The 15,073-nt window shown below is 46.3% G+C and overlaps 1 protein-coding gene across 1 annotated transcript; it reads left to right on the top strand.

The window, feature by feature from the left end:
- Nucleotides 1–2,721: 2,721 nt before the first annotated feature.
- LOC124308196 (septin-interacting protein 1) lies at nt 2,722–6,346 on the top strand. Its single transcript, XM_046770672.1, has 8 exons — nt 2,722–3,083; nt 3,169–3,400; nt 3,630–3,810; nt 3,893–4,848; nt 4,930–5,126; nt 5,254–5,682; nt 5,769–5,926; nt 6,024–6,346. The coding sequence occupies exons 1-8, from the start codon at nt 2,975–2,977 to the stop codon at nt 6,270–6,272; spliced, it is 2,511 nt and encodes an 836-aa protein (XP_046626628.1). The 5' UTR covers nt 2,722–2,974; the 3' UTR covers nt 6,273–6,346.
- The last annotated feature ends 8,727 nt before the right edge of the window (nt 6,347–15,073 follow it).

Here is a 15,073-nt window from a genome sequence, read left to right as displayed (position 1 = left end):
CGATTTAAATGACCCTTTCCTGACTAACTGGACCCCCAGGAACGCAGAAAACGCAGCGAAAGGAGCGTGGGATCAACAGGAGAGAAGTTACGAACGAAAAAGCACTTGCTGAAAAATGTCTTAAAAACAGGTTCTCGTTTTTTGGCTGTAACTTTTGATGCGTTGATCGCAGCGTATCGGGACTGCGCCCAATCGATTTCTCTCGCAAAATTACGTCGGAATAGTGCCAGAAAGAATTTATTCCAGCACTTTTCAAAATCGCGAAAATTTTCGACAAAAATGCAAAGGGGTTAGCCTTACTTTTTCTTCATTTTTTGGCCGAAAAATTTTTGGTCTCAGATTCGATTTAAATGACCCTTTACTGACTAACTGGACCCCCAGGAACTCAGAAAACGCGGCGAAAGGAGCGTGGGATCAACAGGAGAGAAGTTACGAACGAAAAAGCACCTGTTGAAAAATGTCTCAAAAACAGGTTCTCGTTTTTTGGCTGTAACTTTTGATGCGTTGATCGCAGCGTATCGGGACTGCGCCCAATCGATTTCTCTCGCAAAATTACGTCGGAATAGTGCCAGAAAGAATTTAATCCAGCACTTTTCAAAATCGCGAAAATTTTCGACAAAAATGCAAAGGGGTTAGCCTTACTTTTTCTTCATTTTTTGGCCGAAAAATTTTTGGTCTCAGATTCGATTTAAATGACCCTTTCCTGACTAACTGGACCCCTAGGAACTCAGAAAACGCAGCGAAAGGAGCGTGGGATCAACAGGAGAGAAGTTACGAACGAAAAAGCACCTGCTGAAAAATGTCTTAAAAACAGGTTCTCGTTTTTTGGCTTTAACTTTTGATGCGTTGATCGCAGCGTATCGGGACTGCGCCTAATCGATTTCTCTCGCAAAATTACGTCGGAATAGTGCCAGAAAGAATTTATTCCAGCACTTTTCAAAATCGCGAAAATTTTCGACAAAAATGCAAAGGGGTTAGCCTTACTTTTTCTTCATTTTTTGGCCGAAAAATTTTTGGTCTCAGATTCGATTTAAATGACCCTTTCCTGACTAACTGGACCCCCAGGAACGCAGAAAACGCAGCGAAAGGAGCGTGGGATCAACAGGAGAGAAGTTACGAACGAAAAAGCACCTGCTGAAAAATGTCTTAAAAACAGGTTCTCGTTTTTTGGCTGTAACTTTTGATGCGTTGTCCGCAGCGTATCGGGACTGCGCCCAATCGATTTCTCTCGCAAAATTACGTCGGAATAGTGCCAGAAAGAATTTATTCCAGCACTTTTCAAAATCGCGAAAATTTTCGACAAAAATGCAAAGGGGTTAGCCTTACTTTTTCTTCATTTTTTGGCCGAAAAATTTTTGGTCTCAGATTCGATTTAAATGACCCTTTCCTGACTAACTGGACCCCCAGGAACTCAGAAAACGCAGCGAAAGGAGCGTGGGGTCAACAGGAGAGAAGTTACGAACGAAAAAGCACCTGCTGAAAAATGTCTTAAAAACAGGTTCTCGTTTTTTGGCTGTAACTTTTGATGCGTTGATCGCAGCGTATCGGGACTGCGCCCAATCGATTTCTCTCGCAAAATTACGTCGGAATAGTGCCAGAAAGAATTTATTCCAGCACTTTTCAAAATCGCGAAAATTTTCGACAAAAATGCAAAGGGGTTAGCCTTACTTTTTCTTCATTTTTTGGCCGAAAAATTTTTGGTCTCAGATTCGATTTAAATGACCCTTTCCTGACTAACTGGACCCCCAGGAACTCAGAAAACGCAGCGAAAGGAGCGTGGGGTCAACAGGAGAGAAGTTACGAACGAAAAAGCACCTGCTGAAAAATGTCTTAAAAACAGGTTCTCGTTTTTTGGCTGTAACTTTTGATGCGTTGATCGCAGCGTATCGGGACTGCGCCCAATCGATTTCTCTCGCAAAATTACGTCGGAATAGTGCCAGAAAGAATTTATTCCAGCACTTTTCAAAATCGCGAAAATTTTCGACAAAAATGCAAAGGGGTTAGCCTTACTTTTTCTTCATTTTTTGGCCGAAAAATTTTTGGTCTCAGATTCGATTTAAATGACCCTTTCCTGACTAAGTGGACCCCCAGGAACGCAGAAAAGGCAGCGAAAGGAGCGTGGGATCAACAGGAGAGAAGTTACGAACGAAAAAGCACTTGCTGAAAAATGTCTCAAAAACAGGTTCTCGTTTTTTGGCTGTAACTTTTGATGCGTTGATCGCAGCGTATCGGGACTGCGCCCAATCGATTTCTCTCGCAAAATTACGTCGGAATAGTGCCAGAAAGAATTTATTCCAGCACTTTTCAAAATCGCGAAAATTTTCGAGAAAAATGCAAAGGGGTTAGCCTTTCTTTTTCTTCATTTTTTGGCCGAAAAATTTCTGAACTCAGATTTGACTCGTATGACCCCGTCCCGACAAATTATCTCCCGAAGAGTTTAAGAAAGTGCAAATAGATCGCCGTAGCTCCGTCTGATGAGGAAATACGACAACAACACGTAGTAATTCCTCTTAGCTGCTAGTCCGTTTATTTTTCATCACCCGTAGTCTTAGACTGTGTACATCTGATTTGTTCTTTAAAGTTATGTCGATATTTCAGATAGCTACGTCGTTCATAATTTCTCCGGCCTAATCGGCATTACAGAATACTTCATTAGTCGCAGTACCTACGTTACCTACTACGAAATCACTGGAGTACATCGAGCTTACGAAACCGACCAACGTGAGTCCGCTAGAGAATAACGTAGTTTGAGCATGGTTGTTTACGATTTGGTGTTTTTGACACTGGGATGTTTTTAACATGAAATCACCTGATATTCAATATCTACACAGCACAAGGGTACTTTAAAGTTTTCTGTCATATAGAATAAGTTCGCATCGACTCCAGTTACGTGGTCCCACTCAGAAACGTTCGAGGCACCGGGTTAACCTCAAATTCCTAGATTTTTGATCCGAGATATTCTATCGATCTTATAATGTCTGAGGACGAAGTCGAAAGTTTTGAAATAACAGACTACGATCTGGACAATGAATTCAACATTAATCGTCCTCGGCGAAAACTGTCCAAAAAACAACAGATGCTTGGTAAGCAAAAATCTATTATCTTACTTTGAATTCTCCTAACTCTGTTACATTCACATATTTCTCTATCACTAAATGCAATCGTCAGGAATATGGGCTGATGACAGTGATGAAGAAGAAGTGCCAGCACGACCTTCCTTCAAATCATCAAATCGTGGCCCCAAGAATTACACCGCACCAGTTAGTTTTGTTGCCGGTGGTATTCAGCAAGCTGGACAGCCCAAGGATGACAAGAAAGAATCTGATGGAGACAAAGATGATGACGACGAAGGTGGTCGGCCGAAACGAGGAGATGCTGATTACGTTCCCAACAGTTCTAGGTATAGCTTTTAATATATTTTTTCTACCCATAGTTTATGAATTATCAATCATTGTAGTGATATTAAATATCAGTTTATTGTACAATTTTCTATTCTCAGCACAAAACTCATTGTGTCATTAACATAAATTAGTGTCATGAAATTCTAAGCTCTACAATCACTCTTCCACAGCTATCGCTCCCATTTTTACGCCTTCGTACAATCCATATCCTATTCTTTTACATTCCAGTGACTCAGATGACCAAGGACCGAGCTTCGCTAGAGCAAAGCCATCATTTTCCTTGAATCTAGAAGGTGACATAGCTGGTCTGCGAAAAAAAAGAACATCAGTTAACCCAGTACTTATGAAATCAGGAGTCGGAAGTTGGGAAATGCACACAAAAGGAATTGGAGCGAAACTCTTGCTTCAGGTTAGTACACGGTTCGTTTGTTACCTATCAATGAAAGAATATTTACCTGCGATGACCAGTGTGTCGGATTTTCCTGTTTTAGATGGGTTTTGAACCCGGTAAAGGTCTCGGTAAGAAGTTGCAAGGTATAATGGCTCCGGTAGAGGCTCATCTCCGTAAAGGCAGGGGAGCGATAGGTGCTTATGGTCCAGAAAAATTGGCCAAGGTGCCTGAAAAGAAAAAAGACGAGGATGTAGAGGAGGAGAAGGAGTTCAAAGCAAAATTATCGCAATGGCGAAAGGGGGAGACGGTCAGCAAGAAGAAAGTGAGATATTGCTACAGGAGCGTTGACCAAGTACTGGAGGATGGCAAGTTAAGACCGAACCGAAAAGTTCAGTTGAACAGTGAAATGAGCAAAGTCAAAGTCATCGACATGACAGGACCTGAACAACGAGTATTAAGCGGCTATCATGCAATCGGTGGTGGACAACAGCGACCCGATGAGACTGTTACACCGGTCGATGTAAAGAAAACAGGCGTGAATTTCGCCCTCCCTGAACTCCGCCATAATCTCAATTTGCTAGTCGATTTGTGCGAGCAAGACATTATACAGAACGATCGCCGAACTCGTCATATGTCCGACAGGGTGGTAGCTCTTGAGGCGGAAAGGTCAAATTTATCTAAGATAGTAGACCAGCACGAACAGCTAATGGACACTCTGGAAAACGTTCTATCTATCGTCGATCAGCTCATGGACCAATCCAATGATCTGTCCCTAGAGGAAACTGCAGCAGCCTTCAAAGATCTTCAGGATAAATATTACGAAGAGTATAAAATGTACGAATTAGGTGAACTTGCCACAGGCCTGGTCGGTCCTAAAGTTAAGGAATTCTTATCTACTTGGAATCCATTGACGAACCCTACGCACCCCATTCCACTATTCAAGCAGTGGAAAAATATTCTTGAAAGTGGCAGAAGCACCTTGCAAAGCGGAGCTCTGCAACCCTACGATCAACTGGTATGGAACTCTTGGATGCCGTCAATAAGAGGCGCTGTACAGTGAGTATTTTTGACTTCAGAAAATTACATTGTCAGATATCAGCTGATTAGTGGAACTTACGTAGGTGTTGACTCTTTCAGACAGTGGGCTTGCCGGCAACCTGATCCTCTAGTCGAGCTTCTAGAGCAATGGATTCCTCTTCTGCCAGGATGGATACTGGAAAACATACTCGACTTGTTGGTTCTACCCAAATTGACGCTGGAAGTTGAGGAATGGAATCCTCTCACCGACACAGTACCAATTCATACCTGGATTCATCCCTGGTTACCATTGATAGGTAAGAGTAGTTGCTGAAATTTGTGATAAAAGAATGGTAACGGATTCGGAGTACAAGGGATGAATTATTTAAGTTCGATTTAATACATTCTCTTACTTTCCTCATCTCCGTTAATGATTTTCCGTAGGTAATCGCTTAGACACCGCAGTGTATCCGATCATTCGTCGTAAGTTGGGCTCAGCGCTAGGAGGGTGGCATCCTTCGGACAGATCAGCAAGACTGATGCTACAGCCGTGGTCCCTGGTGTTCAAGAAGGGAGACATGGAAGCTTTCCTGGTGAAGAACATCATTCCAAAACTTCAAGTAGTTTTAGCCGAATTTGTGATCAACCCGCACCAGCAGCATCTGGACCAATGGAATTGGGTATTTGAATGGAACGAAATGCTGCCGATTCACACCATGGCAGGTCTACTGGATAAATTCTTTTTCCCTAAATGGCTTCAAGTCCTGGCTCTCTGGTTAAATCATTCTCCCAATTACGATCAAGTCACCAACTGGTATATGGGATGGAAGGGAATGCTGAGTGACAAACTGCTGGCAGAGCCGCAAATAAAGGGCGAGTATCTGTCAAGTTTTTTCTCACGTAAAGGACGTGTCGCAATAAAACCTAAACGTGCTCATGAAAATATTTCGAATTTTCAGACTACTTCAAGAAGGCGTTGGACATGATGAACAGAGCGGTAGCGGCACCTCAGGGACACCAACCCGGAGCAATGGAACAAGTGTCATACCTCACAAATCTCGAAAGAACTCAAACCGCTCTACCTCCGTCTGCCCCAGCCGCTCAGCCCAGGATGGAGGTGAGAACAAGAGAAGAAAGATTTTATTTTATCCTTGTATCGCCGTGTAGTTAACGCAGATATCTATAATGACGAGTTTCTATGTTTTCCACTTCAGAGAATTGCCGAGGCCGTGCGTACCGCGTCGCAAATTCCACAAGGCTTCAAGGATCTCATACAAAAGCGGTGCGAGGAAAGAGGCATCCTCTTTATGCCCGTGCCAAACAGATACAGGGAAGGGAAACAAGTTTATAAAGTCGGCAACGTTCAGGCTTACATCGATAGAAACGTCGTCTTTGTTTGCCACAACGGATCCACATGGGCTCCGACCCATTTGAACGCGTTACTGGACATGGCTGAGATATAGGATTGTAAATACGATTGTACATACTTGCAGTGAAGTCTTAGAATTTAGATAAATTAAATATGTTCACGATGAAACGATTGTGACGAATTTTAATTATGCGGTTCGCTATGACCCTTGCCATCCATCCATCCTGTTTAAAATATTATATCGGATATCCGTCATATCGATATAGCTAGCCCATCAACATGTAATTTCAGGCGAATTACACATACGTTTGTCGTGCGGCATTGAGAATATGTGCAGAGAGAAATATTTGGGACCTTTATAATTAAATCTGACTTGAAGTGTTAAATTTTATAATATCAGATGACGTCTCATGAGAATGCTAGTGGTAATCAGACGCAAATATCAGACGATGTTGGATTCATTACAAAATAAGGCGGGCCTGAATAATTAATACTGTAAACATACCGCAGTGTATATCTATTTTAACGGTAACTACAAAGCACAAGCAGCTCAATACGTCAGTGTACTTGGGCGGTTTGTTTATTTAATTCCGTATGCCTCATTCGGTTCCAGGCGTATCACGCGATTCAACGGGTTAAAATCCGGAAAGATGACCTAGCGCATAAACGAGGGAAGCATAGGCGAATAAGGCATAAATCGGCGGAGCAGCAATAACGATAATTAATGCCTTAGAGAGGTAGGCAGGCAGGCAGGCAGCAGCAGGCAGCAGCTGTGGAGGCAGGGAAGGTTCTCCACCTCTATTTAGCTGTCTCGCGTCGAAGGCGTGTAGGCGCCCCTGGTTATCCCACCACTAAGGTGCAGCTTAAAAACTTCTCGATATGGAAAGTTGTATAGTTGATTCCCGCGGAGACGAGGTCTGGCTACGGGCAGCCAACACCGACGCGACTTCGGTCGCGTTGAATGGGCATCCTTCGCCCACGCGTCATGATCCGCGACATCCGCGACGTCCTTCCCCCCCACCTCACTACTTCGAAGCCAGCGACGAAGGGCAACGCAGCGACTCCAAGACTCCTCGGCATTTCCTCCTGCAGCAGCCACGAACGCGTCTCGCGGTGTTGGGAAATTTGCATCCCGGCAAGATGCGAGAGTGCCTGGTAACTGTCCGTCTCCGCGAGGCTTCTTCCCTCTCTCCGGCACCTATCCAGGACCTGTAAACTCCAACGGTGCAGCCTCTGAGACTCCGGGGCACATTGTCTGATGCCGATCCTTATTCTCTATGCGCAACAAGGAACTCGCGTCACCCGCTATGCGAAGTACTTATTGTATCACGTGTACCTACTCTTGTACACCCGTATATACGTATATACCCAAGCTATCCTACAACCTTATACACGCAACGTAATTTATGTTGGCGTAAATTGCGGAACGCCGATAAACGCGTATGGCCGCAGCTATCGCTGGGACTCTCGCTATACCAACGTCCGTTTGTGCACGAATTGACGTGCAGTATAGGATCGGGATAACACCTCGCCGTGCGGATACACCTATCTTCTGATTGAAGATCATTCGCTGTTCCAAAATATCGTATTACATCACTATTCACTAGGCATTCCTCGTTGTACTTGCTCCTGTAATAAGACCATATATTGGACACTGTTATAACGTCGAAGGTTCGTCCCAGCAAACGATCGGACACAAAATCTGATAATCTGAAAATCTTGAATTCTCCGTCAATTATTTATTATTACCAGTTGACCGTGATTCATATGAAGCGTTCTTAAACAAATGGTGGGTATCTTTAAATGGGATGGTAAACACGAGTGTGCATCGCGGTTACTCATCATTCATCGAGTGTATCCTCCAAGGAAGTGGAGTTTTTCCACAGCTGCTGAATAATCTCGATATAATATGCTGTGTTCGACGAAGTCTGGTATTTAATTCAGAGAACAAGTGGCCATAAAACCTGGGTAATTCCTCACGTGAAGGATGTATACATATATACGTATAGTACAGTTTGTATGAAGAGCGTTTGGATCGGCGCTGAGCGTGCGGTTAACAGAGTCGGTTATATTCCGACTTTCGCCTTATCCAGATCAGGATCTGAGATCCCTCCAGAGTTTCTGCAGCATTTGCATCGCACATTACGGATACATCGAGAGGCTCTACTGAAACTGGTATACATGCAGAAAATACTCGACAACGGATATTTATACGTGCCTTACACAGGCGCATCGATGGGCAGCCGTTTTTTGTAGAAAAAACGCGATACAATCGCAACCCAGTCGACGTGACGGAAAGTGAATTTCGTGAATACAATACCAGATAACGTGCACTTCACCCTGCAGAACTGCGAGCGCGGAACAGAAGTATTGAATTATAGTCCGATTGTCGAATAAAAATCGAACTGTTTCCACACTCCACGCGGCGGCGTCGGCCATGCAATAAATTGTCGCAAACAGTTCTGCTGTGCTACTTTACAGGGTGAGAATCGCACGGAATTTCTAATCTCCGAAACGATTGCAGACCCCATGGTATTGAGGTTTGAAATCATTTCTAAAAATTCTTCAAAAACTTTTTCCTTTTCAAACCTAACTGCACGACCTTGCATTCGTAAATAAATTTTTTCCCGCCCATAGACTCATAGACAGAACACGTAAAGGCATACAGCTACTCGGAATGTGTGCGTATGTATAATCGACAGAGAGAGAGAGAGAGCTAGCGAACGTCAGGGGAAATTTGATCTTTCGATCGCGTAGTCTGCGTGCTGACCTTTAAGCGCAGCGCGTCGTTTCTTATGAGTTAATCTTTATGTATACAGAGTCGAGGATGGGGTCGGTGAACTTGACGCATGTACGCGAGTACACGTATTACACCCTTTTTTTTTAAGACGGAGTGTATAAGCCGAGGCCCGGATGTCAAATAAATGGCTGAAAAGTCGATGGTAAAAAATGGTTTAATTAAAAAGTATCGCCCGATGGGCAGGGATCGAGATACTGCACCGCAGGTGCGCGCGTATAACGCACATTTACTCGATGGGAAATAATACACGCAGGCTGCAGCGGCTCGAGGAGAGTGAGTGCAAGCAATGCTGCGAAATTCTGCAAGGCGGATCTGAATTGAATTCGTGATGAGATTCGAAGCGTGGATCCTCCGCGGTCCCGATCGTTCCGAGAATCGCAATCTCTTAATAGTCGGTAATCGCGTTCCACTTATACTGCCTGGCAATAATCTCTCGAGATAAACGCGGTATTTGCATAGAATTGACGTGCAATTCCGTAGCCGATCGTAACCGCGTTGCACATTATACGTATGTGTGTACCTACGGTCTACGCTGCAGCCCTGCGGAGTGCCCTGATGTGTACATTGGCATATCTATTTATCCCGATCCCCGCTCTATAAACGCTCGATATGTTAAACTGGTGGAAATATATCCGCAATCGAGTATTTACTCACTAAACTATCAAGGATTTGCAGCCCTACTCCGACGTCCCGCCGCACGGCTCCTATCTTATACATATCCTGCAGGCTGCAGCGACGCAGCTGCGGATCAACTCCGCTGTAAGGAGGAATAAAAAGATGAGGATACCGACGGAGAAGAACCTCTTCTTGTATCCTTTAAGTTTTAATTTACTGGTCTCAGGAATCGTTTTCGCCAACATCGTCGTAAACAACCGGGATGGAATTTATGCGCAGACCGCGTCTAGGCGCGCAAAGAGGCTTCCAGGGTATCGAGTATCCAGGGCTGCGGATCTTCCCGCGCGCGTTCTCCGTCTTCGGAAACTCGTTACATCTGTAAGGAAGTTCGCAACGGTGCCAGTAACTTATTTCACGCCTTTACAAATCGAGGGAGCGAGCGAAAGAACGAACGAACGAACGACCCGACGCGCGTACCTTATACCTACGTAGGTGCAACGCGTCTCGGTTGCAGCTTAAGCTGCGGATCGCAGAGTTGCAGACAAGTTTGCACAAATTCTATAAATAGACTAACGCTTCGTTGCGCACCGGTCCGCGCGCAACAGCTCGCCGTGTCAATGCGCAAGCCGCGTGCGGCAACTTGTTAAAATTTTTTTCTTCATTCACCTCCGTCTTATCGTGCCTTCGGTTGGTTTTTTATTTCTCCCGTATAAGATCCTCACGTACCACTTCGCGTCGAGAAAACTCGCCGAGTTTATTACACGGATTATATTCATTAAATTCGTCCGGCGAGTCGGAGCGACGACACGGCTTAACATCACGCGGCGTAATCTCCTACGGTCTTCTTCCACTTTTTGCCAAGACGGAAAACTGGATCTTATCGTTCGTAGTCTCGAATAGAGCTAATACGTTCCGACGTTCGAATCGTCGTGATTCCCTCGCGTAAGGTGTGCGTCATTTGGCCCTCGATCCACGGTGGACTTGCGGCGAGCCTGCGGTGCGTGCAGTAACATGTTTTCAGCAAAATGCGATCGCACCCAAACATTCCAAGCCCACGCAAAACGAGGGTCCCTATATCCACCTAACTTGGCCGAACCCCTTCGAGCCATACCTACCTCCGTAAAGGAGTTGCGGGTATGAGGTAACACGAATATCCATTTACACAGGCAAATTCTGATACCGGTAGGCATATTAAATAAACACCGCCGCGGAGATAGAGAAATCTGTATGCGGGTAACGAGGCGATATACCTCGTAAGGTAGGTATCACACGGGTACCTGTAATACGTGTAACGTTGCGGTGATGCGGACTCATGTTTGAAAAGTGAGGAAATACTAGTTCCCGAATCCGTCCGAACGAATAGCAGCGCGAAGAAGGTTTATCGGCATAATTCGTGGACCGCAGCCCGTGAGCAAAGTTTACACCGAAAGCTGCTGCCTGCTGCCAGTTTCCAAAGAGCCGCGCCTGTACGGCGGGTCGGACAATCTCCGAGTGGAAAAGGCGAGCCTCTTGAAATTAATAATCGAAAATGGAAGGCCCGGGTCTTCATTCACGTCACGTTAACAAGCCGGGTTCCGATAACGCTGCACGCCCGGTGCGGTAGGTATTGTTTTACTAATGGGCTGCTCGCAGATAGGCAGGTACCTGTACCAGCGGCTCCAACGTGGTCCAGGCAATGCTACATGGCGAACAAACGACAGTCTCTTTAAAGTGCTTCACAATGGCAGCGATAACTCTTCGTTCCTTACATCCACGCATTCTTACGGCACAAGCACTCCACGCGTGCAGCCCACATCCATACCTGCAGCGTATTTATAATTTATACTTTCATACGACCATTCATAATCCACCGGTCCTTAGCCTACGCTGCTGCTGCTGCTGCTGCTGCCGCTGTTACGAACATGGAAGCTGCGCGCTCGACGCTTCGCAAAAATATACTTCGTACGTAGCTGCAGAGTGTGTCTTTGTACAGCTGCTGCTGCTGCGACGGAGGAGAAATCGGCAGTGAATAGGACTGGAAAATGCGGTTTCAGAGACATAGATACAACCCCAATCCTGCACCGCGTCGTTATTACCGCAAGCTGCAAGCACCTGAGAGTATCTCTCGGAATTGAAGCAAGAACAGGGATTGAGGCCTGACGAGACTTTATTCTCTTTGGCAGTATCGCTTTCGTTTCATCGACTGTGAAGTCAAGCTTTCTAATTAGAAGAAAAACGATGCCAGCATGTGAAAAAGATGTGAATTCCCGGCCGGAATATGCTTGATCGCACTCACGAACCCGAACCCTTCACTTTTGTTCGAAACCTTTTCACCCTGGTCTATTTAACACGCGAGATACCAAATTGAGGAGTTAGGAAACGTGACGTCCGAGATGCGCGTCGGATCTCCTCGAGTTGGTAATTGGGACGCGGCGCTAAGAGTTTGGGCGAGCAACCGGCGCGCCCACGAGCTGTCAAATCCGAGCCCCGTGCGATAGATATAGGCTCTTGATAACCCGCGACGTCGTCGACGTCGACGTGGTTGAACGCTCTCGAGATAGCCGTCCGAACGATTTGACAGCGGGGATAAATTAGCCGGCAGACTTCCTAATTGCGAGATAATTTGAGTCAGTTTCCAGTTGGTGAACGCATGTCGCGCGTTGCATGGATGGATATCCCTTTCTCTCTTTCTGCCTCTCGTTCCTCCTCCTCTTTCAATTACTCTTTGGCTGTTTTTTTTAATCCTCTCCTTACGTACTTCCGGTTTGGCGGCCAAGAAATTTCTCTAATAAAAGTACAGAATCGGAGGTCAATCCAAGACGGCTTGGGACCGGCATTCGCGGGCTTGATAATAATTATTTGGGCAACCTATCGTCAATAATCGTTAATATAACGGCGTCTCCGTGGCAGAGTCTACGAGTCGAGAGGCATTAATGTCTGGGACGTGGGCGAGCGCCAGTCAACGAGGCGTGAGAGCGAAGCCTTCTCCTTATAAACTTGTAACTTTTAACTTTGAACCCGTAATCCCGGATTCCCCCATAACCGACGGTCCTCCATAGCCAATACCGCGAGAATGAAAGGAAAATAGTCAAGAGTCGATCATATTTCTAAACAGCTCTCCATTCTCCGCCATCCCCTAACAATACTGGCACGAAATCAGGCCGAGTACCGGAATGGGAATGAACGATCGAGCGGAGCGAGATGTGGAAAAAGTGAAGATAACAGTGACGGCCGATGGGCGATCGCTAGTCGGAAGGAGTCGCTGGTTGAAAATTGCACTCTTTAAGACGTCCGCCGCAGGCCTGCGGAGTGAGCGGCTCGCGTTTCCAGCATATGTCAAGATTTCATGAACTCCGGCAGCCCTCTGGACCTTCTTCGATGCACCGAGCTGTCCAATTACAGCGTGTCTCCCCGACCGACGTGGGCACATGTATACGACGTGATATATCAATCTCTTTGACTCGTTACCCAAGCGACACCAAACGCAACAACAATACCTCTCTCTCCTCCCGCGGCATGCCATCGGCGGTAAGAAACGTCCCGGACTCGATACTCGATACTCGATGCCTCTCTATTATCTATCGCCGAGTCTCGTACGCCGGGAACCGACTGTGTTTTAAATTGAGTTTGCCCGCAAAGCAAAGCGGGAAAGTCAGGCGATTTCGGTGATTCGCTGCGGCGAGTGTGGGAGAAAGAATTGACGTGACTAAGCCCAACGCGGTTGGGAACAATCGTTGCGATCGCTTTCAGGGAATCCCTTAAGTGGCACGCATATGTCATGCAGCGGTGACGAGGCCCGGGATTATTTGTACGGGCGGAACACTGCTACTACTGAATTCCGTCGTGATTCATTGATCTGGTCCTCGATCGTTCGAATCGCCCTCAGGGAACGTGCGATTCGGCGTTGCGAAACGGTGTGTCTGTCGAAACCGGAAGTCGAACGTTAAGGCGAATTGAACGGTCCAAAAAGATGTGAGTTGCGGTCGTAAATCATAAGAAACGCGATAGCGCAACAGCTAGATTCTCATACCTGCCGTTCGACTATCCTACGCAGCGGATCTCTACAAAGCAGTCCGCGTTTTTATTTACGTTTGAAAATACGCACTCACTCCCACAAGTTGATCACCCGTCTTAATTAGGAATCGCACGTAGGACGTGCAAGCAGTTGCAGCTTGGCGATGCGTTCAAAAAAATTCTGTCCGTTGCATAATTGACGCGGTGTTATTTTCCACGGACCAAAGCGTCCGAAGGTGCGATTATCGTACCTCCCTTTGAGTCTCTCTTTCTCTCTCTGTACAAGTTTTAATTGGTTGCTTAATCGGTTTAGACAGAGCAAGCCGGTCGCCCGTCTCAAGTTAAACGAACTTGAAATTTGCTATCCGGTAATTAATGCCAATCTTGGAGTTCGTTGAGCGGTATACCGTGGCTCAATTATACCGTTTAAGTCAACCAATGGGCGGAGGAGCCAATTTTCTCCGTCTTTCTCCATCCTCGTACATCTCTCGAGTCTCCCGTGTCTTCTCTCCTCCCGTCCTTCCGAGGGCCGAGCGGTTCCCATAAGGAGCGATATTTATGTTATCGTTCTTTCGCGCCGTTTCCAGGGCGTCGAACAGGAATACATCCCGTAAATCATAGAGCCTCCTCCGTCGTCTAGTTTCGCGGGAGTTTACCGTTCGCCACGCGCGTTACACCCAAGGAGGACTCAACCCGTTCGAGATAAAACGCGTCAGCCCGGCTATCGCGTTGCCGGTTAGTCACAGCGGCGGAATGGAAGGAACGAATTATGACGGCATTGCACAGTTTTCGCGTTCGAGCGGTGATGAGTCATAGGCAAAAAGCCGCGGTGCCGTGGTATGTCGCGGGTGAACGATTCCGAGTCCGTGTTGCCGGGGCGGGAGCAACAGGTGCGAGCTGAATTGTTCTCCGCTCGAGCGGTCCCACGTCGGCTGGACCAGGAACACCGTCGCACTTCCATGGCGCATGGGCTTACGGGAGATACCCGCTATCCTCCCGGGAGGATAAATCCTGGTATGTACACTGTAGGGGAATTCAGCTGTAACGGTCGTGATTGGCTGGTACCGATTTTATCCTAATCCGACTGCGAGAAAGCTGTGATCTTGCAATCGGATGAATTACGCGTGTGCGTATAATTTGTGCACTGTAACGGACTTTCTCGATTATTATTGATGGGCGTCGTTAAATTTAGACCGGATAACGACGTCGGTTCGAGTGCCACTCGGCGAACGAGTCAACGAAAGATTACGGCCAGTCTTTGTACACTCGGTCTTTCAATAGTACCTACATACATGTATAACTTCCATGCGTAGCGTGCGGATGCTGATTGTGAACCGAGATACCGCATGACGTTGTCGCTTCCTATGGACAAGACAGCTCGTTTTATCGCCTCGTGTGTTTTCTGTCGCGTTGCGAACGATCGTTGACGTTCCTGACCAATGGTACCGGTCTATTTCAGAAGCATGAACCTGGTCCGATCTTCGCAC

The sequence above is a fragment of the Neodiprion virginianus genome, chromosome 6, assembly GCF_021901495.1.
Source record: "Neodiprion virginianus isolate iyNeoVirg1 chromosome 6, iyNeoVirg1.1, whole genome shotgun sequence".
Lineage (NCBI taxonomy): Eukaryota > Metazoa > Arthropoda > Insecta > Hymenoptera > Diprionidae > Neodiprion > Neodiprion virginianus.
This window is presented reverse-complemented; position numbering and strand designations above follow the sequence as displayed.